The sequence below is a fragment of the Myripristis murdjan genome, chromosome 16, assembly GCF_902150065.1.
Source record: "Myripristis murdjan chromosome 16, fMyrMur1.1, whole genome shotgun sequence".
Classification (NCBI taxonomy): Eukaryota; Metazoa; Chordata; class Actinopteri; order Holocentriformes; family Holocentridae; genus Myripristis; species Myripristis murdjan.
Genome location: NC_043995.1, coordinates 26,358,487 through 26,382,505, shown reverse-complemented (window position 1 = coordinate 26,382,505; position 24,019 = coordinate 26,358,487). Strand labels below are relative to the sequence as shown.

The following is a 24,019-nucleotide window of genomic DNA, read 5'->3' as shown; positions in this document are numbered from 1 at the left end:
AGCTCTCCTGTTTTGATCCCTCCAGTGAAATGGACACTTGTACTGTGTGTGTGCCTGAGTGAAATCAATCCTACCTGTGATTGTGTAAGTAAAAATATCTAGTATGGGAGGTAAAATGGCATGATTTCTGCTCCCCTGCCCAGCTAAAATATTACACCCTCACTGTCAGGATGTTTTTTGGATTCAATGTGACACCGGCTACCTCCTTCACAGTCCAGCAGGAGGCGCCTGGGAGTCCCTCTCAGCTGTACCTGTGAGTCACCTCACCTGTCCAACCTGCCATCGTCCCTAGGAAACACCTCCCTCCTTGGCCTGCCCCTCCCCGACCCAACCTCCCTGCACTGCAGCAGAACAACCTGGCTGTGCACAGCACGTCTTGTTCAAACAAGCTAGCTTTCTATTAACAAATAGGGAAGGGTAGTGAAGGACAGGCTAGTGGTTGGCATTCATGTGGCAAAACATTTTTGCAGCCATTTTGTTACCTGGAATCTGAGGATTCAAAGGAGAGTTTGCACAGTAGTTTGTATTAGTGTCATATTACATCTTCCTATCAATCTGTGGCTGCTGGAGTTGGAGAAAAGGCAGCGCACTGTGCGGCGGCAACACTGAATGGGGAGAGTTATGGGATCAGATGAGGCCTACAGTTTTGTCTTTAAAGGTGAGTGTGTGCAATCTCCTATTACACGATTGAATGCCCAAATAGACACTTTTCTTAAGTCTTTTACAGGTTTCATTTTATAACCTTCCTTGGTTCACATTAAAGTGCATAGTTTTTGATATCATATGGGGGATGTACAGAGACATTAATGTTTGTTGTGTGCCAACAGAACGCATTAAATCCCAGTTAGCCTGAATGTCAGTTAAGGTCCTGAGTTTGTGTTTATGTGGATGCAGGTACGGGCTTTTGCAGGATATAGCTTGTAATGTGTTTTAGAGCTGTTTATCTCAAAACGTAATGTAGATATTATTCTCAGTGCTTAAGAGTATCAAAAGATCTTTGAATAAAAGTTGTACAACCTGAATGAAATCACCAATCATGAAATCACCGGCATCTTGTCTGTGCTGATGCATGCACATAATATCAGAGGGTCTTTTGTTGCAACCAGGATGTTTACTTGTAATCCTCTTTATCAGTAACTTTCCATTCAAAAAAATTGCAGCATGCAGAGGACCTTGGTGTCTAAACAATATATCCACTTACGCCACACAGTGTCTCCAAAATTGAAAGGATCCATTCTGCTAAAGTGTTTTTTTATTGCATTGCAACCGTGGACTTGATAGTTGGCTTAATACTGTGTTGCCAATCACTGTAAGGTCAAGTGAGACACAAAACACTCCACTTATTCTCCTCTCAAATAAGGAAAACATGTGATAGGCTTCATTACATGGCACGGTGATTGATGATATGCCACCGGCTCATGTAACAGATGTCTCTTAACAGACAGAAGGGAAGTGAGAGACACACGCAAAGAGAGGGAATATGATTCACGTTAAGGTTAAGTGATCCAACAACAGCAAGCACTCTGGTGCTGGTGGGAGAGTGGGGTTTGCACATTTTGGCCTGAGGGTGATGCTAGGGGAAAGGTCAGGATGTTACCAAAGTTGCCTGGGTCCATCCAATGGGAAGTGTGAATGTGCTTTGCAAATTTCATGACAACCTGCCGAATATATTTTGAGATATTAAATTTGACATTTTGTCCTAAGGTTGAGGCTAAAGACAAGGTGATGAGGTCATCAAAATCAAGGGGAATCCTCCTTTGGGGAGAATGAATGCTCTCAGCAATTACTATGACAATCCGCTGATTAGATTTAGTGATATTTCATGTGCAAGGTTGACATTTTGGCACTATAGGAAAGGTCAAGAGGTCACCAAAATTGATTGGGTGCATCATTTGGGGAGCATGGATGTGCTCACCACATTTCATGACAATCTGTCCAAGAGATCGTGAGATATTAAATCTGACATTTTGGCCTAAGGGTATAGGTAAGGTGATGGTAATGGTTAATTCTCAGGGAAGCACGACTATGTTCAACTAATAACTCGGTAATCTGTCCTTCACATTTATGCAGTATGTAAAAAGTTGTGCCACATACTGTACAGTAGCTAAGGTCATGAAAAAGGAAAATTCAGTCCTTTGGGCAAGGCGTCATGTTCTTCCCAACTTCCTCAGAAGGGACAAACCCGACCACTGGAGAGTCTAAGGGCCTCTTGTCTCACATCACCATGGAAACCAGGGGTATTGTTTGCATAAGAAGTTACTCAGTTGTGGAGGAGAGGGGGAAAAAAAACAACCATGCTCATTTCAACAGGACAGCGATCTGGCTGCAGAGTGAACAATTACCCAAAACAAACCAAAGTAATGGCAACTTGTAAAGCATTCTTTGCCGCTGCCTTTATTTGCACTCCAGGTTAAACATAAGACCAGAGCTGAGCACGGGCTACACTCCAGAGTGCGCTTTTATGAGAATGAGCAGATGTTTGGGTAATGGTGTCAGCATTTCTAATCACAGTTCTTTGAAAATAGCAAACAAATGGTTTGTAGATGCCAAGATGAACTCCAGTTTAATATGAATTTGAATTTACTGTAACTTTAAACAGAGATCCCATTTCTTTTATCTCTAAAAAAGCAGAATTATTGTGGCCTTGGGCATTTCAATAAATATGTGAGTGTGGATCTAAATACCACAGTCTTGTTTACCGTGTTATTGTTATTTATGCATATGATGAGTTTTTCTCTTTACTTTACTTAACTCTGAATTTTAAAAGCAATCCAGTTTCATTTTTCACTGTGGTGTTGTTACAAAGATTTGCATTACTATCTTAGCACTGTACACAAACTTCAGCCTAAACGCTCGCAGAAAGCAGAAACTGCATCTTATCCAGCTGATTGATCCAAGTATCACAGTGACTTCATGGTGTGGGCAAAGTTTCTTATCTGTGTCAAATAAACCAAGCCTGTTTCTTTCTGAGTCAGCAAAGGAAGTGAAACCCAAACATGACTCACTGAAATGCAGGGAAAGGTGGTCAGTTGTTCCTTTGTCCTACCATTTACCCTAACAGAGAGGCTTCTCCAGCCAACATAAAAGGAAGTTGCAACTTAACCTGTTCCACCTGATTTGGAGTTGTTTCCCCTCTTAGAGAAACTATTCAGTGCTGGAAACAAAAGTACACCTTTAAGAGAATTTTCTGTCCACGCTTTTCGGGTGTTTTTTTTTTTTTTTTCTTTTTCTTTTTAAGAAGTAAGGTGTGTATGAGCATGTGTTTGCATGGACATTATGATAGCCGTCCTTGCTCCTTTGCATGAGCAGCTGATAAGTCAGTTTTTCTTTAACTGTTTGATGTCCAAAATTATGTCATTTCCAAAATATCAAGGCCAAAATAAACATATACACTAATGCCCTGTGACTTAACCAAATACTTTAACCTTTTGAGCTTTAATTTCCTTGAACTTTTATGGGCCTTCACACCCTGACCCCCTTTCTGGCAAATGTCTAGTGAAGGGTAAATCACCAGTAAACTTTAAAAAATATCTAATGTGAAGCCCCTCACTTCTGAAACTACATCTGTTCTCTCACTAACAAAGGTTTGAAGCCTGCCAGAGCTGTGAATCCTCTATTTTATCCAAATAGATTCCACTGTCTCTATAAATAATTTGGAAAAAAGTACCAACGGTGAACCTCATAATGTCAAATTCCCTCTTTCCCAATCAATACTTTGTTGTTTTAAGTTATCGCTCCTGGACATATTTTGCTCAGACGGTCCTCTGCCTGCGCCATGTTTGTTCTCAGTTGGAGTTATTGTCTCATTTACTATGCGGGTGTGGTGCTGTTTTTAAAATAGGATACCATCGCCCCAGTGATATAATAATAAGCCACAGCATCAGACAGCTAAGGCTAGGGGTTTATGTTAAGATTAGCGAAATCAAGAAGGACACACCTAGACTGTAAGCGTCACTTAATAATGGCCCTGAAATGGAGGAGGAGCAGGCGGGCATCACAGGAACAGCTCATGTTAAAGTCTGTGAATGTAGAAGAGGAGTTTTGTCTACTTGGTGTACTCTGTAGGGTGCTGAAGACATATTGGGTGTAGTCTTTCAACAGACAAAAATAAGACACTCAGAACCATCACAAATGTGCTTTTGTGTCCAGGAACAGTGTCTTCAAGTGCTGCACTCAACACCTTTTCTTCCCACTTCATTTGCAGAAGCTTTTTGACACAGAGCAAAAAGAGAGGGCCTTGCAACTGCAGGGGATTCGTACAGCGATTATTCTCCCAACATCAGCTGTACAAAGATATTCATTTGCAGCAGCCTATTACCTTATCATGCATCTATTGGGGAAAAAAATCCCTTTCAAATTAAAACTAATGTGTGCATCTAAATCTAGCTTGGATGTGAGAGGAGAGGGAGGGATGCGTGTCCTTCGGGTTAACAAGTCAGATTTGTTCTTGACGATGCCTGTCCACTCTGTCCCATCTCTCTTCTCCAGTGGTTCTCATAGGAGAGTCTGGTGTAGGCAAGAGCAACCTGCTGTCCCGCTTCACCAGGAATGAGTTCAACCACGACAGCCGCACCACCATCGGGGTGGAGTTCAGCACTCGGACGGTGCAGGTCCACGGCCTCAGCATCAAGGCCCAGATCTGGGACACAGCTGGGCTGGAGAGATACCGGGCCATCACCTCTGCGTGAGTACCAAGGTTATGACAGTTAACTAAAACTAAACTGAAAAGTAAAACTGTGTGTGGAAAAAAAAAACATTTTAGTTAACTGAAATAAAAATAAAAATAGACTTTAGAGAGGGGAAAAAAATCTTAAACAGTACTGTGTACTTAAAAACTAACAATAAAATGTCTTTAGTTATAGTCTTTGTCACTTTGGTCAAATTTATCAACACCACAAGCATGAGGAGGCGTTGGTGCTGATGTTTACTGAGACTGGGACGTCGACATGACTGGTAGCCTTCATAAAGTGTTGTGTTTGTATTGTAATGCCTATTCTGAACTTCTTGAATATTACCCCTGACAAATACCTCCCATATAATAATAATAATAATAAATGAACTAAAACTAATTAAAACTAATAAAAACTAAACAAAAAATGAAACATTTTTAAAGAATAAAAACTGAACTGAAAAGAGCAAACCCATTTTATAAACTAACTGAAATTGAATTGAAAACAAAAAATGAAAAACATAATAAATAATACAAAAAAAAATACAAAACTGTAAGAACTCTGGTGAGTACAGAGGGCCATCACATCCTTAGGCAGGACGCCTGGTCTAGATTTACACATGTACTCCATCTCTCATCTTCAATGTACCTGTCAGATAAGTCTTTGATATAATCAATTTGTCATGTTCAGTGCATTCCAGGATCGTTGTTTTAATTTATTTTTTGGTGTACCCACTTCTCCTCAACCTGTCTTATCTACTTTTGCTGTAGTTGTGATTTCTTGCATTTCCCAGGATGAGGGAGTTAACTTGTTATTTCACTCAAAAGTGGACATATGGCTGCATAAATCTACTTAACATGCTTTCAGTTGAATTGTTTCAGTGGGTTATGGCATCTACAAGTGAACATGACATCTTGGGGTTTGATTCTAGACCTGGACCTTTGTCCCTTTTCATGCCCCTATCTTCCCTGTCTCTCTCTCTGCACATTGAACTGTTCAAAAAGGACAAAAAAGATAGCTGAAATATTTTCTGTTACCAAACTTCTCCTTATCTGTGTTGACAACATCTTTACACCACCATACAACAAAATGAGCTGAGGAATACACATGGCAGATAGTTCCCTTTTTAAACAGTAGTGCAGTGTTTTTGAGTTTGTTTCCTTTGAAGCACCATTAGGTAAAGTGGCATTTTGGCCGCCCACAGGGGAAGAGGGAAGTAGCTCCGAATTTGATAAAATCTGAAGGCTTTCATTACCCAGAAATAATATCAAGTGAGTGACCTCAGTAGACTGATCATTCCTAGTACCTAAAATTTCTCTTTCTAGTTGCTGGCAGTGGTGGAGGAAAAAAAAAATCACAGTAACGTCAGCCACCACTGGTGAATCCAGTTCTTTAAAAAATGAAAAACTGGCTCACTTCTCTTTTGGGAACAATTTTGTGGTTCATTCTTGCATTTTAAATTGTGACTCCCTGTATGTCACGGTAGGTCTCCCACCAGTGACCGAACCCAGCACCTTAAAGCAATTTGGGAAAATAGGTTCACAGCTCAAGTCTATCTTTTAGTCTGTGTATTTTTACATAAAATCTTTCCAAGTGCAGCCATCAGAAAGAACATACAGTACATGTATTTTCCAAGTATGTGTTATCCCACACTACATGCACTAATCTGATTGCAATTGTACAAACATACCATGCTTGTCTTGTTTGTCCCACAGTTGTTAGGCAACCTGTATGTTGATGGTAGTGCTGGGAAAAGTAGTCTTGTTATCAGTTAATACACACAAAAGGGCAAAAACTGTTCATCTGTTTCCTCCTAAATAATCTGGAAAACAACCAACAGATTCTCATTTCTTGGCTCTTTCAAACTGCTATACTTGGTTAAAAAAAACATCAACTTGGTTCGAACAGAGACCTTAATTTGAACGCTCAACCCTCAGAAACTCCGTTCTAGCTGAGGAAATCCCCGATTTGTTCATTTTGTAATGAAGCTGGGGGGATTACCAGTGCGGAAGCGTATTTTAAAACAATAGAGCCATGTCCGTTTAATTTTTACGACACGAAAAATCTAAGGATATGCTACACCACTGTAGGATTAGCTCTTTTCTGACAGCCTGGCTTTTTGAGTAATTACTTTGCTGACTTATTCCACTATGCTAATTTCCACTCCCATGGAATTTCCCATTTGTACTTTAACAAGTCGCTAAAACCTATTAAACTGGAATTAATCACGCTGGAAGTGAGGAACTTACAAGGGGAACTTGTAAAAGAAGGAAATATTGATTGGTTTATGACTTCAGAGCAGTCTTTAGTGACAGAAAAATCTTTGAAATGACACCAAAAAAAAAAACCTCTTGCTATGAATGATCCTATTATGCTTAAAAAAAATATATAGTTGACTTAAATTTAACTATACAGCTCCATCAGCCATGAAAGCAGCATCATGGAACAGCAAATAATTAATCACTGTACTGTCAATCTTCTCTAACCAGGTATTACCGAGGGGCTGTTGGGGCCCTGCTGGTCTATGATATCACCAAACACCTCACCTATGAGAGTGTGGAGCGCTGGCTGAAGGAGCTGTACGACCACGCTGACCCCCACATTGTGGTCATGCTTGTAGGCAACAAGGCTGACTTGGCATCAGAGAGATCTGTACCTACTGAGGAGGCCAAAGACTTTGCAGGTACAAGTCCAGAGTCATAAAGGAACAGTCCATCTACAATGCAGAAATATATGTATATATGTTTCCCCACTTCCCCCCAGTGCACTTTATCCATCTAAATAGCTCCTGTGTGATTTGGCAAGGTTTTCCAGTCTGTCTCGCTTCACCGGAATACAGCTGGGCTGGGTGGGTCGTTCATTCATTTTGTGGAGCTCAAACTGCCAAAATTTTTTACACAACAGCAACAACTCTCTCCAAAAATAATGACGCATACACCTGACTTAATCAACAGCCCTCGAGAGTGAAGAGTTTCTTTGGGGATTATTTGGTACCAACTAACACTGGGAAACTGTATCTGTCCAACTCTAATTTGACTGATTGGGGGCAGGTAGACACAGTTTCCTCTTCAGAAATACTTCTCAATGAAACTCTTTGCCGCATACACACATACAAATAATAATAATTATTATTATAATAAGCTCTTCTATTAAGCCCAAGGGAGACAGAGTGGAAACCTGGCCAGTTCACACAGAAACTAGCTGGAAAGAGACTGAACACAAGGTAAATGGGAGAGTATGTTTTTTTGTATTTTGGGTGAAGTGTTCCTTTAAAGTGTGAAAGTGTATGAACCACTGCAAATGGTTTGTATGTTCATTGCATTTCTTTTATGAAAAATGGGCTCTTGCTGATTGTTAAATGCTTCCATGTAGAGCTGTCTAGTTTCTATAGCTGCACTGCCACTTTGCACTGTGTGTGAGCTCTTTCTTTCTTTTTTTTTTTTCCTGCATCGTGTGCCAGTACATACTGTGAAATTGTGTTAGCTGTCACGGCACCGAGATCACAAGATGAATTCCTCCTCGTTTATTCTACTCGGCGATTAAAGTGACTAAATCTGATAAGCAATAGATTGTTTGGAAGCATGAGGTTCACTACATTTCTTTTGTGAACACTCATCAGTTTCAAATAAAAACAGTGGATGAGCTTGGAAGCAACAAAAACATGCTTTTGATGAATAATATCATATCAATATTCATGAATTTATTCATTCATTAGATTTTTTAATATCTCAGAAAACACATTGAGGGAGAACCCTCATTTTTAATGGGATAAAGATGTACACAATAAATGCAGACACAACTAAAATCTAAAAGTGATTAAAAAAAATACATGGTTATATTACTTAAAAACAAGGTAAAGTTAAGGAAGGTAAAATGTAAAAGTGTACAAATTGATAGTGAGATAAGAACAATAAGAATAAGAACAATAAAAACAAATAAAAATAAAAACAGTGACAATTACAGTCAATACCATTAGCAATTAAACCTTGAAAATGACTCAATGATATTAATGAGGTCAACTTACAGTTCTGTTGAAGCATCTTCCAAGTGTGTAGGGCAAAGTAACAAGAAGCAGATTTTCCAAACACCCTATATAAAAATAATTCATTACTTTTTTTCCCTTTCAGATAAGAGAGGTCTGCTGTTTCTGGAGACCTCGGCCTTGGAGTCCACTAATGTCGAGGCAGCGTTCAACGATGTGCTAGCAGGTCTTTAATATACCTGTATTTCCTATACTTTTCAATCAGTGTCTGGATACTTTATTTTAACCTTCATACTAGTCTTTTCTAAAGCTCATGAGATCAAGAGAAATCAGGTGGACTGGAGACTCTAAATAAATGTGAGTCAGCATGTTTGCACTGATAGATTTCCAGCCACGTCCCAGCATGCATTACTTCTATTCCATGCATACTGGGACAGGCTACAGCACCCTGTGACCCTGAATAATAACAGCAACATAATCATGCACTCCCTTTTTAACACCAAGGTGCTATGCCACTATTTCTGTTACCGGCTGGGCACACTGCAGCCTCTTTCAATGCCACAGCATAATATATACACTCAGTGTCACTTTATCAGGTCCACCTGTACAGTCTAACGCTGTTCAGTACAACAGCTCTGGCATGAATTCTACCTTTTAAGAAAGTTTATAATGTTCAATTTGTGGAGAATGTGTAAATTTAATTCTGTGTTTATTACTGAGGTTGTAGTTTACAGAGGTCTTGTACTGGACTACATTATATTAAGAGGTGTTTCCAATTTTTTGTCCTCCCTATTCATATAGACATGAGGGGGACAGAATAGTGGAAACATCTCTCAATAAAATGCAGTCCAGTACAACAGCAGCACTAACTATAAGCTTAATGCCAAACATAAAATTGAATGAAAACATCTATTACTGTGACAAAAAGAAAACCTGAGCATTATAGGCAGCAGAAGAGTAAACTTCATGGCAGAACAGGTGTATTGGATTGTATTAGATTGTGCAGGTGGACATAATAAAGTGACCACTGAGTATAGCTACTGCATCATATATGTACTTCCCCTCAGAAATTCACAGGAAAGTGAGCAGTAAGGAGGTGATTCGGGGCTCCATCAATGCTGTGTCGCTGACCAGCCCTGGCTCAAAAGGGGAAAACTCAGAGGAGAAGAAACCCTGCTGCAGGAACATCTGATTACGCTCAGCTCCCAGCTGGACAAGGGCCTCAGGGTGGCTGACAGGGGAGCTCGTCCTCCCACTGCCCTGTACTGCAGCCTGATGAGAGAAAGGCATCAGGGAAACCTTGGGTACCTTAACACTACAGTACTGGCTCAAGTGATGCCAGTCTAAAATGACTGATGTGTAAGCTGCACTGCTACGTGGTAGCATTGTACATTCAAAAGGTTATGAAATGTGAATGAGTGTGGCTGGAGTTTTTGTTAATTATCTGAATATAGGCGAAAGGAAAAAAACACCAACACTGTGTTACGTGTAAGATGATAGAAATGTTTTGAATCAACCCAGAGGAGGGCAAAAGCTTAGGCTTATGTGTGTGTGGCGTGAGATGTTTTAAATGTAAATTACAAGTGAATGTTTTATGTTTTATTCAACTCTGCAATTTCCATGTTATTTACATATGATGTTTTAGGTGCTGAAAATGAGTCTTGCTGTCACTGCTTTGAATGAGCTCCAGCTGATGATCCATGATGAGACTGACTGCATTCCTGTTTTTAAATATGATGATTTATGGTGACAAACTGAAAATAAATTTGCCCTACATTTCATTTGTGTGTTGCAATAAACATCAGTAAAACTTGCAGATAATTATTTTAGTTTGATTTAGCCTGCCCGGAGTACCAAATGAGCAGGGTTTTCCCTCATCAGATTCAATTTCAAATGTCACATCATGCTCGCTGTCAGTGACAAAGGAATACACCACTAAACCACTTTGCTGTGATAATTTAAACTTTCTGACACAGAGAGTATAATCTTGTGAGTCAAAAAAAAAAAAAAAAAAAAAAAAAAAAAACATTTCTCTGCCCGTTGAGTCTTCTCAAAATCTGCTTGCATCAGACGTTCCCAATCTTATCTCACAGAGAGCCCTATTATTATTTTTCACCACAGGAAGTCATTCCTTCCTGTGACCATCAGACTTTTTAATGCCTCCCAAGGAGAGTCAGATAACCCAGGTTATGGGACTATATAACTGTACACTATTTAAATTGTTTATTTAACCATTTAACAGTGCAATAATTTATACCTGTAGGACTTGACAGCATTTCAACAGCACAATATCCCTGTGTATATATGGTGTATAAAGGTTGACTTCTTAATATTTCTTATATCTGCATTTATTGTTGTAATATTGTGTAGAGTCAATGCACATATTTAGACATAATGCACATACCTTTTTAACTAAAATTATTGCACAATCATGATTAATGCACATATTTTTAACACTTTTCTAAACACATTTCTAAGGTACTTGTCCTTATATTTATTATTTCTTTTTCAGTTTCTTAAAATTTAATTATTTTCTTCAGAATTTGAGCAACTGCAGCTGACCCAGTTTCCAATCAATAAAGCACTTCTTATTCTTATTCTGATTATGAAATCTGAAAGTTCTGAAATGTAAAAGATGTGAGAATTTTACGATGGTGGGAGATGTCATCCCAGTGAATTCAACTACAGTCCAAGTGTGTGTGTGTGTGTGTGTGTGTTTGTGTGTATGTGTGTGTGTGTGTGTGTGTTTGTGTGTATGTGTGTGTGTGTGTGTGTGTGTGTGTGTGTGTGTGTTTGTGTGTATGTGTGTGTGTGTGTGTGTGGGGGGGGGGGGGGGGGGGGGGGGGGGTCCCTGGATCTCAATTTGAGATCCACATAATTATTCTCTGTGTACAGACGGCAAGATTTGGGTCACCTTGAATTATGTGTCCTCATTGAAGGAAGAGGGGGGGAGATTTGATTAAATATGGGTTTTCTTTGACCTCTCCAGGGAGCCTCAGTCTTCTCGGATCTGCTGTGGCTGCACTGTGGGCTGCAGTGACACGTGTTGCAGCGACATAATTGTCATTCTGCTGTATGCCGGCTGAGCTCTGCTAACCTGAGGCTCAACATACCTGTAGAGGCTTGGGGGCTGAAGACGTCAGCCGAACAACGACGAACGGTCAAATCATGAGCGACGGCAAAGCGGACCAATCGCATCAACGTCAGCGGGAGGAGTCGATCGGCGATAGACCAATGGGAAACGAGAAAGGGGCGGATCTACAGCAACTGACGCTACGTAGTTCGGAAATGGCAAATGACAGAGGGTGAGGAAGACGAGGCGAAAGTTTTGGAGGCCAGTTAGTAGGCTAGTTGTTATTGGAAATCTGATGCTTGTGAGCAACAACAGTGGTGTATCGTGTTTTGTTTAATTTTCACTTTTAATAATTCCGCGTTGCTGTCAAAGTCAGCGTTGACCTCTCTTGTGAGACGAGAAGTCGTGTTTAAACGGCGGCGGGTCGGTTGAAGCCGAGATAAATAACAAGAGAAGTTTGTTCGAGGGACGTAGCGATAAATTCGCAGCGACTAGCCGGAGAGAAGAAACTATGACCAGCAGAGAAGACGAATATGACTATCTTTTTAAAGGTGAGTCGTTGTTTGTGACTGGTATGTTCGCGTTTACATTATATTCCCTTTACCTTCAGCGGTTCCCTGTGAGTAAATTTCATTAGCTACCGAGTTGTTACCCGTGTATCACCGGCAACAACTTGTCAAACGCTGCCATACTCCAACGAAAGGTCGCCAGCGGATAAAAAAAAAAAAAAAAAAAAAACAGGTTTAAGGTAATAGTGTGGTGTGTAACTTTGTTTCTGTGTAGTTTTGTGGGACAGGGACATATGGCATTGTATTATAGCGAGGCTGGCCCGTTGATGGCAACAGGATGGGCAGCTAATAAGGGCTCTTAAGTATCGTATTAAGAAGCATCTGCTGTGGAGTCATCATCTTGCAGGCCGATGATGCAATCATCTTGGGATGCAGTGCTGGTCAACAAGGGGTCATAAGCTGTGGCAGGATGACACATCAAAATAGGGCTGATCCCGACTTGTTTTGGGGGAGAAAACACAGTCAGCTGTAACACAATACGCATAATCTATTGTATTTGAGAACAAAACACAGTCTGCTGTAACATAATACGCATAATGTATTATATTTGAGCACTTCATTGTCTACAGGAAATCATCCTAGTGTGTGTGGTATGAATTTGTTCAGATCTTGGCACTTGAGCTAAGCCATCTCTCTCTTACTCTCTCTCCTACTGTCTATAACAAAGATTTAACGCCAGCAATTACACTACTTAACATTTGTAAATAGGCCTTAATGAATAGCTCTTTAAAAGATACTTGATGTAGATGTCGCTAAGAGGAAAAATCCCGTATAAACAGTAGTTCCCTTGTATCTTGTGGGGAAATTAAGTGCTCATGGTCCTTTGTTCAAATGTGGATCACCAAACAAGCATGTGTAGTCAAACCTGAAATACCTGCATGCAGTTAGAGTGCGTTTGTCTGTCTCTTTGTCTGTCTCTTTGTGTGTGTGTGTGTGTGTGTGTGTGTGTGTGTGTGTGTCCATACAGAAGCTCACTGACAAAAAAAAGAGAGAATATAAGAGATCAGATTTACTCAAATTTTTTGGTGGCCCTGCCCACATACAAAATTATCTCTGTGTAGTAGTGCAACACTGCAAGGACAAGGTGTCAGACTGCCATTGTGGTTCAGTATGAAATAGCTGGTGTACCTGTTAAGACTTATTCAGTAATATCACTTACGTTATCCCTGGTTGTTGGATAGCATGAGTCAAGTCAGGTGAGTTGTCAGTGAGTCACAGAGTTTGTTACTGGGGTAAATTTCAGCACAGCGAGTCACCCAGCTCTTGTTTTAGCCCTACCTTAGTCCACACAGTGTTAATTGCTGTTTCAGTGATTATGTATGAACACACTAAGATGAGTCACTGGGGATGGTCAGAAACGGTTGAATCGGGTACAGATTTGAATACCTCAGATTCAGATTTGTTCTTTTTTTTTTCTTTTTGATGGGCATTGTCAAGGGATAGTTTCAGTGAAAAAGCTGAAGACTCAGTGTAACAAAGCATTATTTTTAAGCTTTCTGATAAATTTTGAAAACTTAAAATCAGTATTGATAAAAAAAAAAAAAAATACTACTGTATTGGAAGGTATTACTTTTTTATTACAAGTCTTTGCCAGATGTATCATACCTCACTTTCACATGAATGGAAAGGAATGCAATGGATGAACTTAAACATATGAAAGTACTCTTTCTTTTCATTGGCATGGATTCAGGGGATATTGACAGCTCTCACTACAGAGATGGACTCAGATTCTCACATTGCATTTTTCATCCATCTGAAAATTTTTTTGATGTGAATTGTCCCTTTAAACTTCATTCCTACAATCTCGGGCAAACGCAGGCCATGCCACGTCATTTGTGCAGGGTTACATCCTATAATAGAAAGGTGTCGTATCATTTTCAGCTGAGGAATGCAAAGCTACACAAAAGGCTGGTGAAAGGGTGTGTAACTTGGCCATGCTATTACATTTCTGATGGCAAAGGACCTGGAAATGGTTGCATAATGATTTTTGTCCTCCACCCAAGATCTTTTGTGCCAGACAAAATGGAGAATGTCAGTGTTACCTTTTTGGCATGTTGGGAAGCGTAGTCCCCAGAGGCCTACAGTTGAAAGAAACTGTGACTCTTTCTTGTTTGAGCTACAGTTCTAACCAAGGCAGCGTTAAACAGAGATGGCCTTTTGGACAAGAGGACAAGTATTTGACTTTTTCAGGTAGAGCCAGCTTCACCACTGTCAACAGGTTTCTGCCTGCCTGTTACACCATAGTTGCATGTGAAGAACGTTAATGCACACACTTGGTGTTGAGCGCTGGAGCATTGCTTAAATGCACATGTAGACACAGTGGTTGATTTGTTAATGTGATTTCAACATTTCACAACCAATTCCTATTTCCTAATAATAGGGTGGTGTGCTGCTGAGCTGGTGGAGGTTCCTTCTGACAGACTGACTCACCTGACAGCTTCCCCATTGTGCCTGCTCCACTTTTGGGGAGGGAGGGGCACAAAGTACAGAAACTGTCATCATCATGATTGAATACTGCACATTAATGGAATAATTTCTACTTAATGACTGCATTTTAATTTGGGGTGAGGGGGGAACTATTCCTTTATACACATATTCTGCAACAGAGGTTTTCAACGTGGGGGTCTGCGGACAGCCAGGGGTACTTTAGTTGCTTCCAGGGGCGTCCTCAGCAAAATGAGAAATAGTGGTACACTATGCAAAATTATCATGGGTTGGTTAAAGTGAAGACTCCTTAAACTCAACTAGCAAAAAATGTGAAAGTCGAATTAATTTTGATGGTTGAATCTGCATGATCCTCATAATTGACCTGATTCAGTTGTAAATTATGTTTTAATCCACAATCCGTGATCCATTTTTGTCAGCTGAGTCCTAATCGTCCTCATTTCAATCTACCTACAGTTTCCCAAAAAATGTAGCCTATACTAGGAGAGATTACTGTAACATTATGTTCTAATCTCACCACTTTGAAGTTGTCAGTATACATGTACGACACCGAAACTGTTTAATACACAGACCAAGATATCTTTTCATGTCAAGGTCCCTAGAGCAACTCAAAATGGGGGTCTGTTGCTTAATTAAAGTCAGCTGTGGGGTCTGGAGCATGAAAAATTTTAGAAAAAGAAGTCTACAAAACATTACAGTGACCATACTAATATTAATTTGCATAACACTGCTGTCCAACCAAAACCTTGTATAATATCAACTTTTCAGACACTAAGGAAAACAGTCTTCCCTCTAGGTTGACAACTGTACATTTTTCAGTTCACATAATTAGTTTTGTAAAGGTTTCATAGCCCCAAGAGTTGTACCCTCTGAATCTATAGAGGACCTTGCAAATACTCAAATTAAATTAAAACATGAAAATCATCAAAATTGGAGACACAAGGTTTTGCCCAGGACAGCGATGACAATCTGTCTCAGTTTAAAATCTTTCTTAGACTGGTTTACTCCCCTTTTTTGATATCTCTGTATGACTGAAGTGAATATGATGGCTGAAATCTGTAAAGGATCACTGGTTTCACCTGGATTACACTAAACTGTCTGTTTCTTGGAAAGAACAGGTGGTTCTAGCGTTTTGCACTCTGAGCTGTATCCCCTGAGTTTTCACTTGACCTTGGCTGAGAGCTGTCGACATATAAGACTTCATTTGTGATGCTTTCTGTCTCCTAGAATCACAATGAATGTCTCCTTTACACAATGAATGTTAGATTCTGTCACACTGACTAGTTCATAATTGTCATTGGCAGACTTAACAATGAACCGACCCTGATGCTGATTGTGTTTTTTTTTTTTCTCTCTGCCTGAACCCCCCTTCCTCCTATAGTGGTGCTGATTGGAGACTCGGGTGTAGGGAAAAGTAACCTGCTGTCCCGCTTCACCCGGAATGAATTCAATCTGGAGAGTAAAAGCACCATTGGGGTGGAGTTTGCCACCCGTAGCATCCAGGTAGAAGGCAAGACCATCAAGGCTCAGATCTGGGACACAGCTGGGCAGGAGCGTTACAGAGCCATCACCTCCGCGTGAGTGCCATGCAACAGCCGTCATCGCTACACACTCTTTTCTTCTCTCTTGCTCACACATGCACAAACACAAACTTAACGCAAACTTGTACATATGTACAGAAAATAACGAATCTTTTTAAACTTTAAAGACATTGACTCTTAGTCATCAATTAGGTAGAATATTTATGACATCTTCACAGCTGAAACAGGTATGTTCTCAACATGGAGATTTGTACTAAACAAAAGGCTTCTTTGACCAAAAATGCTCCAATACAAATGCAGATGTCCTGTGACATCCCTGAAAACTTGGGTTGGATAGCTTTGATATAAAAGTGGGCACATGGCACTGAGGGCAGCTTCATGCACTTACATTAATCAGTAATTTTGTCATCTTGTCTCAACAGAACAACGTTCTCTTCTAATTTAGTGATATTGGTCTGGACACTAGAGGTCACAACTTTTTAAGCAATAAAAACTGATTGTAAAACTAACCTTTTTGACAGTTTTATCATTTGTAAAATAGCTTTGAAGGGGATACCCTAAAATCCTTAAAGCTACATCTTTTAGGATTTTGCCCTGAGTTAGCGAGATGTTTGTTAGTTTCTCCCTTCTCCTTTCTCTGTTCTCTTTTGGTCAAGTTCTTACATCACTGTTTGTTACTCATCTTGATGAGCTGTTTACCTTGAAATGGCATCTGGCTTGAGGCTGAGGTAGTCGGCATGCATAAATTTGCCATAGGTGTCAAAGCAGCAGACGACCAACGCCGCCAATCTGAAATAAGAAAACAAGTGCCAGTGTTCATTTGTGTTGTCTAACAAGACTTGTCTGCAGAGTTGGTTTTTAGTTTCTTCCTGCTTCCTGCCACAGCTACAGTTGTTCTGACTTCCTTGCCCTTGATTCCTACAAGCTACATGGATGCTGTCAGCTCACCACTGACTGCATCCATATGACACACACCTGCACAGCAAATGGTACACCCAAAAACACCAAACATCATAAAGCCAGTTTCAGGAAAAAGGGGAATTTAGGCATTGTCACAGACAGACACACAAACTGACTGACTGTTAAAGATATTTAATTACTGTTACTTCAATGTGAAAAAGGATATATGCTGAAGTTTTAACTGTGGGTTAGTATTTGTACCTGACATAAGAGACAAACCTGTAACCAGAAGGTGTCAGCTCTGTGGAACAGTGTTTGAGCAAGACACTGAATCCCTCTGGGCTTCTGGCACACTGCTCTGTCTCACCCTGGTGTTTGACCTCTCTGTGGAGGTGGACAGGTGACAAAGATGAACCCCCCCCAACCCTTCTCCTCAAGGAACAGTACACTGTGTGGGGAAAAAAAGATTGTGTACTCCAACTTATGTTTTTTTCATCTCTTCTTCTGTTGTTCAGGTACTACCGTGGGGCAGTTGGAGCTCTTCTGGTGTATGACATTGCCAAGCACCTGACATATGAAAATGCTGAGCGTTGGCTAAAGGAGCTGCAGGACCATGCCGACAGCAACATTGTCATCATGCTGGTGGGCAACAAAAGTGATCTACGCCACCTAAGGGCGGTGCCCACAGACGAGGCCAAGGCCTTTGCAGGTAGCCTCACTTTAATGGCATTATATATGTATGTGGGCCAGGCTTTTGATACGGGTAGATATGTGATTCCATTACTCTGCCCTGCTAAGTTATTGCCAGGGTAAAGGTATGGTAATGAGCATAGTTCGGCTGACCCCACCCGCTTTAATAAGGTCCTCATGTCGCCTCAGCTACTGTATAACACATTATCAAGTGTATTGTTGACATGGAGTGTAATTAATGCATTCTTAAGATTAGATTCCTTTTCTTGTTATTTTTACTGTTTGTTATAGTCTCGTGGTAACACTGCCAAAGTTAGGGGCTAAATTCTCTCTGGCAGCACCCATGTTGCAGATGTATGCACTTGTGATACTGTAATGTACTTTATGTTGTATGCACTCAGCTCTCATGGAAACACACAACTAGGTCAAAAGGACTTGATTTGAATTCACTGAACTTCTCATTTATCTTGGCCCCAGGAGAATTCCAGGGCATTATTTCAGAACAGGGTTAATTTTTTACAGGCAGCCTGGCAGTCCACTCATGTATGACTTTGTCAACCTTTTGCCATTTTTATTATTGTAGATTGTTTGGGCCTGTGTGTTTGCTCTTGACCTTGAATTCATTGGCTTGTGTCCGATTCAGTGTGTTGCATATGCTTTGACTTGTAAATGACTCTCGATAAGAGTGGCTGGAACAAAGACAAATACATGAGTCCTCTTGATCCATTTTAGAATCCAGTGAGAAAGTAAGCAGGTTTCTTTGCTAGATAAATTACTTTATCATTTTATTACAGTACTATTTCTTTGTCCAGTGCATTTTTCTGTGTGGTCCACTGATTTGATAACTACTACACCGATGTCATCCGGCACAGACCTTTATCAAAAGTGTATTCCAATGTCAAGAGTGCACACATTTTTGCATGAAGTGGGAATCAAACCTTTAATCCTTGTATTGCTAATATTATACAGGATCAGTACATTAGAGTCAGTCAAGTGGATTGAAATTATGAAATGAAAAAGGCCTATCGGCAAATCAGTATGCTGTGTCATATCATTGTGGGCTTGTTTGTTTCACAGAGAAGCATGGCTTGTCTTTCCTGGAGACATCAGCGTTAGACTCATCCAATGTGGAGCTGGCTTTCCAGACTATACTCACAGGTCAGTTTCACATTTGTGTTTGGTTTATGCCTTGTTTGAGCTTATTTCACTTAACAGCAGAGGGGTATTCCAGGGTTTAACAAACTCTAACAGAAACCCAGTAGTCAGGGTTGGTTAAACCAAATGTGGCATACTCAGGGTTAGGGGTTGCAAAACAGCTGATCATAATGAGTTCACTTACCTCTGATTTGTTTGAACCTAACTGAGGTGTGTGAACTTCATCAACATCATCAGTGAAGCGTAGAGAAAAAGATTCACAACAGCAACCAACAAAAAGGAAACCAGAGTGAAATATTCTATGCCTCTTGAATTGGAAGTTTTAATGCAATGCAATGGGAAGTGCGAACATAGGTGATGGTAAGAAAAAAGTATCACAGCAATTCATAAGTTTCATCAAATGAGCACAAGATTTGTTTGTTATAAATGCTATTCAGTTGAAATCTGACTAGCAAACAACCCAGATTGGCAGCAGTTTTAAATATAAAAACATCATTCAGAATGGTTAAATATTTTGATACTGTGTACCTGTGGCAGAGGTATGGCTGGTGTGTGTGTGTGTGTGTGTGTGTGTTAGCTTGTGGCGAACTCTATATCAAACACTCAAGCCTCAGTTGAGTAAATTTGAGTAAAAATATTATGTTGTCTATTTTGACTCTGAAGCAAATCTGAAATTATTTTCTCTTTAGCAACCAATGATAAAATAATGAGAGAAACCAGAGTTGTCACTTTCTTGTCAAGCAAGGAATCCAGACTTTATAACAATTTGCAACTAAGAATCTTGTTACTGTGAACAATAAAATGGACTTCACTGTGGACGGACTACCAAAAAGGGCACGTCATGTCCTTGACAACTATCTCCCAGTTTAAATGCTGCAGGCTCAACAGGTTTTCTGACCATATACTCAAGGTTTGTTCAAGTAAACCTGCTACCAAGTAGGTAAGCTTCAAAATGTAAGTTACCATAGTGACTGTCCAGAGTTGATAGAATCTCGCTTCTTGGAACCGAAATCCCCAAGTCTCCCTAAACTCTGGCTTAATAAAGGCAGTTTAGTCCGTAAACTCATTCTCTGGAGGACACCCCAGAAATGCAGTTGATTGTGAAGGGTACTAATATCTGGAGCTCTCAAGGCTCTGTCCTGAGAGCTTGAGTGTTTTAATATATTGATTCATTACAAAGTTGTATCCATCTGAGAGTTGGCTATAATGCTTTACATGATGGTGCCTTCCTTCCACCACTAGATGGCAGCAAAATCCAGCACATCAGTTAGCTGTGCCCATCATTAATGTGCAGCCACTGGCATGAACATCACCTGAATGTTTTTTTAAGGTCAAAAGCATAGGTAATTGGCACACTGAAAGGCCACTCAGACAGTTAGGCCTGGTGAGAGCCTCTATGAGGATGGCCATTCCCCATCAAACCACTAAGCCCTTGTCTTTGTTTGTGGTCGCAAAGCCACTCTGGAAGTCCCAACCTGCCAGATGCATCTGCTTGTTCAGAAGGACATTTTTATACTGGTTCACAGATATGTCCTATTAAGGTTACAGATATGTCCAAGAGGCATGTTTAGTCACCCTAACAAATACATTTGATGTTAGTAACACAGAGAAAACAGCAATTTCCAGTGACTGTCTCAACCCCTGGAGTGCCTAAAGGCACGGTCTAACAGCTGAATGTTGCTTCCAGTTCAGTTGCTTCAGGGGTTATCAGTCAGTGAGTGTGCGCTACCTCCCATCTGTATTCTGTGTCTCCCTGTTTAAATGCCCCCTGCCTCCATTTGAACAATTAGCCATTCTGCCCATGCCACGTCTTCAGCAGTAATTTCTAATACATAAAAACTTCAAACCAACAAGCCCCATTGAGCTAACGACTGTGCTAATTAACTCATTAAGGGAGAAGAACAAAGGGAGCTAGCAGTGCATTAGCAGGTCAGAAGGAACTGAACTTACGATCCACTGGAGCAAAATATACATGCCAGGTGTTGACAGAAGCAACAGGCAGATTCCAGGTTAGCAAGGGTCATCCTGTCAGGCCTATACTCTGAGCCAGGAGCAATTTTGTTTTTTTGTTGTTTTTTTTTTGTTTGTTTGTTTGTTTGTTTGTTTTCTACATATGGAACCTTCCTGTTCCATATGTAGTTTGTTCCTCAGTGAAGTGTTTTTAGTCCCGCCCTCCTCCTCTTAGTCTGTCAAGTTGCTGCCCCAACACTTGTCACTCATCTTGATAAGCTGTCTACGTACAAACGGCATCCGACTTGAGGTTGTGGTAACTGGCATCCATAAAGCCACCACAGGTGTTAAAGAGGCAGATGGCAAACACAGGCAATTTGTAACAGAACAGCAATGCTAAAGTTCTCCCTGTTGTTGAACAGGACTTTTATAATATTCTTGAGCTCCACTGTACTTTATTTTACTGCTTTCTGTCAGTGTTGTTTCTGATAAAACATGCCAGCACACCGCACGCTACCCTCTCGTGGATAGTCACAAACCAGCACACTGGGAATGTTACATACCCCCGAAATGCTACAAATGTCACTGCAAAAGCCAAAACTTTAAGTGGAATGTAAACATGAACACACTGGGCCACAGAAACCCACAGATTGGAAATGAACAGTATATCATATTATTTACTGTTCTTTAATGTGATAAAAGTTGCACATTGCAGGTCTAAGGAATAAATAAATAGCCCTGATGTCACCAGAGGATGTTACAGTGTTAGTTTAAGATGCAGAGTCTTATGCGTTGTGGTCCATATGTTACCTTTTTTGTGTTATGCCATCCTATTTGTCATTATCAAACAGACTTCCTTTATCTATCTGTTACCAACTCTAACCCCTTCCATCTCACCTTTCTCTCTCCCACAGCCATCTACAACATTGTGTCACAGAGGCAGATGTCAGGACGCAGTGACTCGGACTTCTCGCCCGGCTCCAATGTAGTACCCATCACGGTCCAGCCCACCCAGAACTCAGCCAAGCAGGGTCTCTGCTGCCAGAACAACTGAGACCTTGCCATCGACCTCCACCTTCCTTCACCTCCAGGCAATGGAGAAACAGCCAGATAGAAAGACAGAGACAGACAGATGGACAGGGGAGACGGGGAGACAGGTAGCGAGAATCATTTCACATGAGGATACTTGTGCTGAGGTTGATTTGGTCCATTGTTTAAGAAAAATGTATTCAAAGAGGGGAAACATGGGAGAAGTTTAGATAAACAGACAGGGAAAGGGGGCAGGATTAGTACAGATGGAATGAAGGCAGCAGGTGACTATCAACTTTGCTTCCTTAACATGTATATTGTATTCTTTCCACTGAGACGGTTGCCCGTATCCAGTCCACTATGCTTTGCAGTTCCGCTTGGAGCTTGATCAACTTTTAAATGTGAAAGAGGCACATGAGCAGAATTGGATACACAACAAAATGAGAAATCAAGCACATTGTAAGGTTCCCTTGTATCTTGTCTCATTTTCTGTCATTGTGAACTACCCTCTCATTGAAAGCTCTATTTAACAAGCCTGCAAAAGCTGGCTCTCATATCTCCCCTACTAGGACAATGGGCAATAAAATCTGCATTGAAGAGACCTGGCATCTCTGAACTGTAACCCCTCTGTCTCCATAGTCATTCCCATCATCCCAAAATGTATTTAGAATTTATGTGGCTTTATAATATTTATTGAACACTAGATTAAGGTCTCATTTGGCCAAAGGATTTGCGTATTAACATTGGGTGGTTTCGATTTTCCACACTGATTACTTCCCAGTGAAGGGAGTTCTCTTGCTTTCTGCTTTTGCACATAATCAAATCCTCTTTATGAAGGAGCTGTTAAGGTCAACTACCCCACACTAATGGAGGAACAAGGAGGTACAACCATCCTCCAAAATGCACCTGCTGGAATTTGGTTGAAATTGATTGGTTCAAGTAGTGTTCCACAGGGCATCTCAAAGCAATAACCTCCGTCCCTAATCTTGATGTATGTAATTTCTCTTTTGATTGCTTTTGATCTGTGCTTGGAAGACATTCCTGGTCTGTGCACACTTTGTATTCTACAGATAAGCCGTGTTCTTGCAAGCTTTTCAGGGTGTTGTATAAACTCTAGATAGGATGGGATAACCGCATTGTTGATATTTCGTTGTTGTTGGATGGGATAACTGCCTCACAATTGGATGGGATAACCGCATTGGCACTGCTGATGACCGTTTTACCCCTGAACCTTTGGGTAGAGGGGGAAGAGATGAGGGAATTGGCGTAAATGCATGGACAACCCTGTGCTGCTGCCTGCGTGCTAGCTAGGATGGATGGATAATGTTTCAGGGGATGGGGTAGTGAGGGCACTCAGCCCTGCCCTGCTCCCGTGGTCTCTGATGTACCCAAGATGGCTTGTTTTACTGTAAGTGAAATCCTCCACTGCCTGCCCGCCTACTCCCCTCTCTCTCTACAGCGTATGTAACTGGAACAGGACTATGCCTTCTGGGATCTCCCTGAGGAGTGTCCCCACTCTCACTTGTCTTTATTTCCTGGAGGGTGGGGGGTGGGGGAGCGGTGGGAACAGGAATGCTTTGGTTGGTATCTAATAGTCTGGTAGATGAGGAGAAGGAGAGGGATTGATAGTGTTAAGGGCAGCATGATTAAAGCCAACAGGCATGCACACAAATGATTATTATCCTGCTGAGGTGTTTCCACATCAACACGGAATTCTGTTGACTTCACTGGTCCTCAACTGGGTGGTGTAGGTTAGGGGTTTTTAAATGTTTATTGTAATATCTGTATATTTTGACTGCGTATATATATGAATAAATCTCATTTGTTAATAGCCGGCTCTTCTTATTCCTCTTTAAGATTTGGATTTTTTTTTTAACAGTTGTAAGTAGCAGCAGCGGCTTTAAGTAGCCGCTCCCCTGGCATTTCATTAGTGTATCTAGGAGGGATGAATATCTGATTGGATATAATTGCATTATTCACCATAATTTTAGTTACTTCAGTTAACTGTAGAATGT

General features: G+C 40.7%; 2 protein-coding genes across 2 annotated transcripts; both read left to right on the top strand.

The window, feature by feature from the left end:
* Window positions 1–371: 371 nt before the first annotated feature.
* On the top strand, window positions 372–10,262 carry rab25b (RAB25, member RAS oncogene family b). The gene is made up of 5 exons (XM_030072804.1): window positions 372–658; window positions 4,489–4,684; window positions 7,160–7,353; window positions 8,798–8,878; window positions 9,720–10,262. Exons 1-5 carry the CDS (start codon window positions 610–612, stop codon window positions 9,842–9,844), a joined length of 645 nt encoding a protein of 214 aa, XP_029928664.1. The 5' UTR covers window positions 372–609; the 3' UTR covers window positions 9,845–10,262.
* Window positions 10,263–11,923: 1,661 nt separating this feature from the next.
* Window positions 11,924–23,849, top strand: rab11al (RAB11a, member RAS oncogene family, like). The gene is made up of 5 exons (XM_030072803.1): window positions 11,924–12,276; window positions 16,121–16,316; window positions 17,696–17,889; window positions 18,948–19,028; window positions 21,890–23,849. Exons 1-5 carry the CDS (start codon window positions 12,237–12,239, stop codon window positions 22,027–22,029), a joined length of 651 nt encoding a protein of 216 aa, XP_029928663.1. The 5' UTR covers window positions 11,924–12,236; the 3' UTR covers window positions 22,030–23,849.
* Window positions 23,850–24,019: the final 170 nt, after the last annotated feature.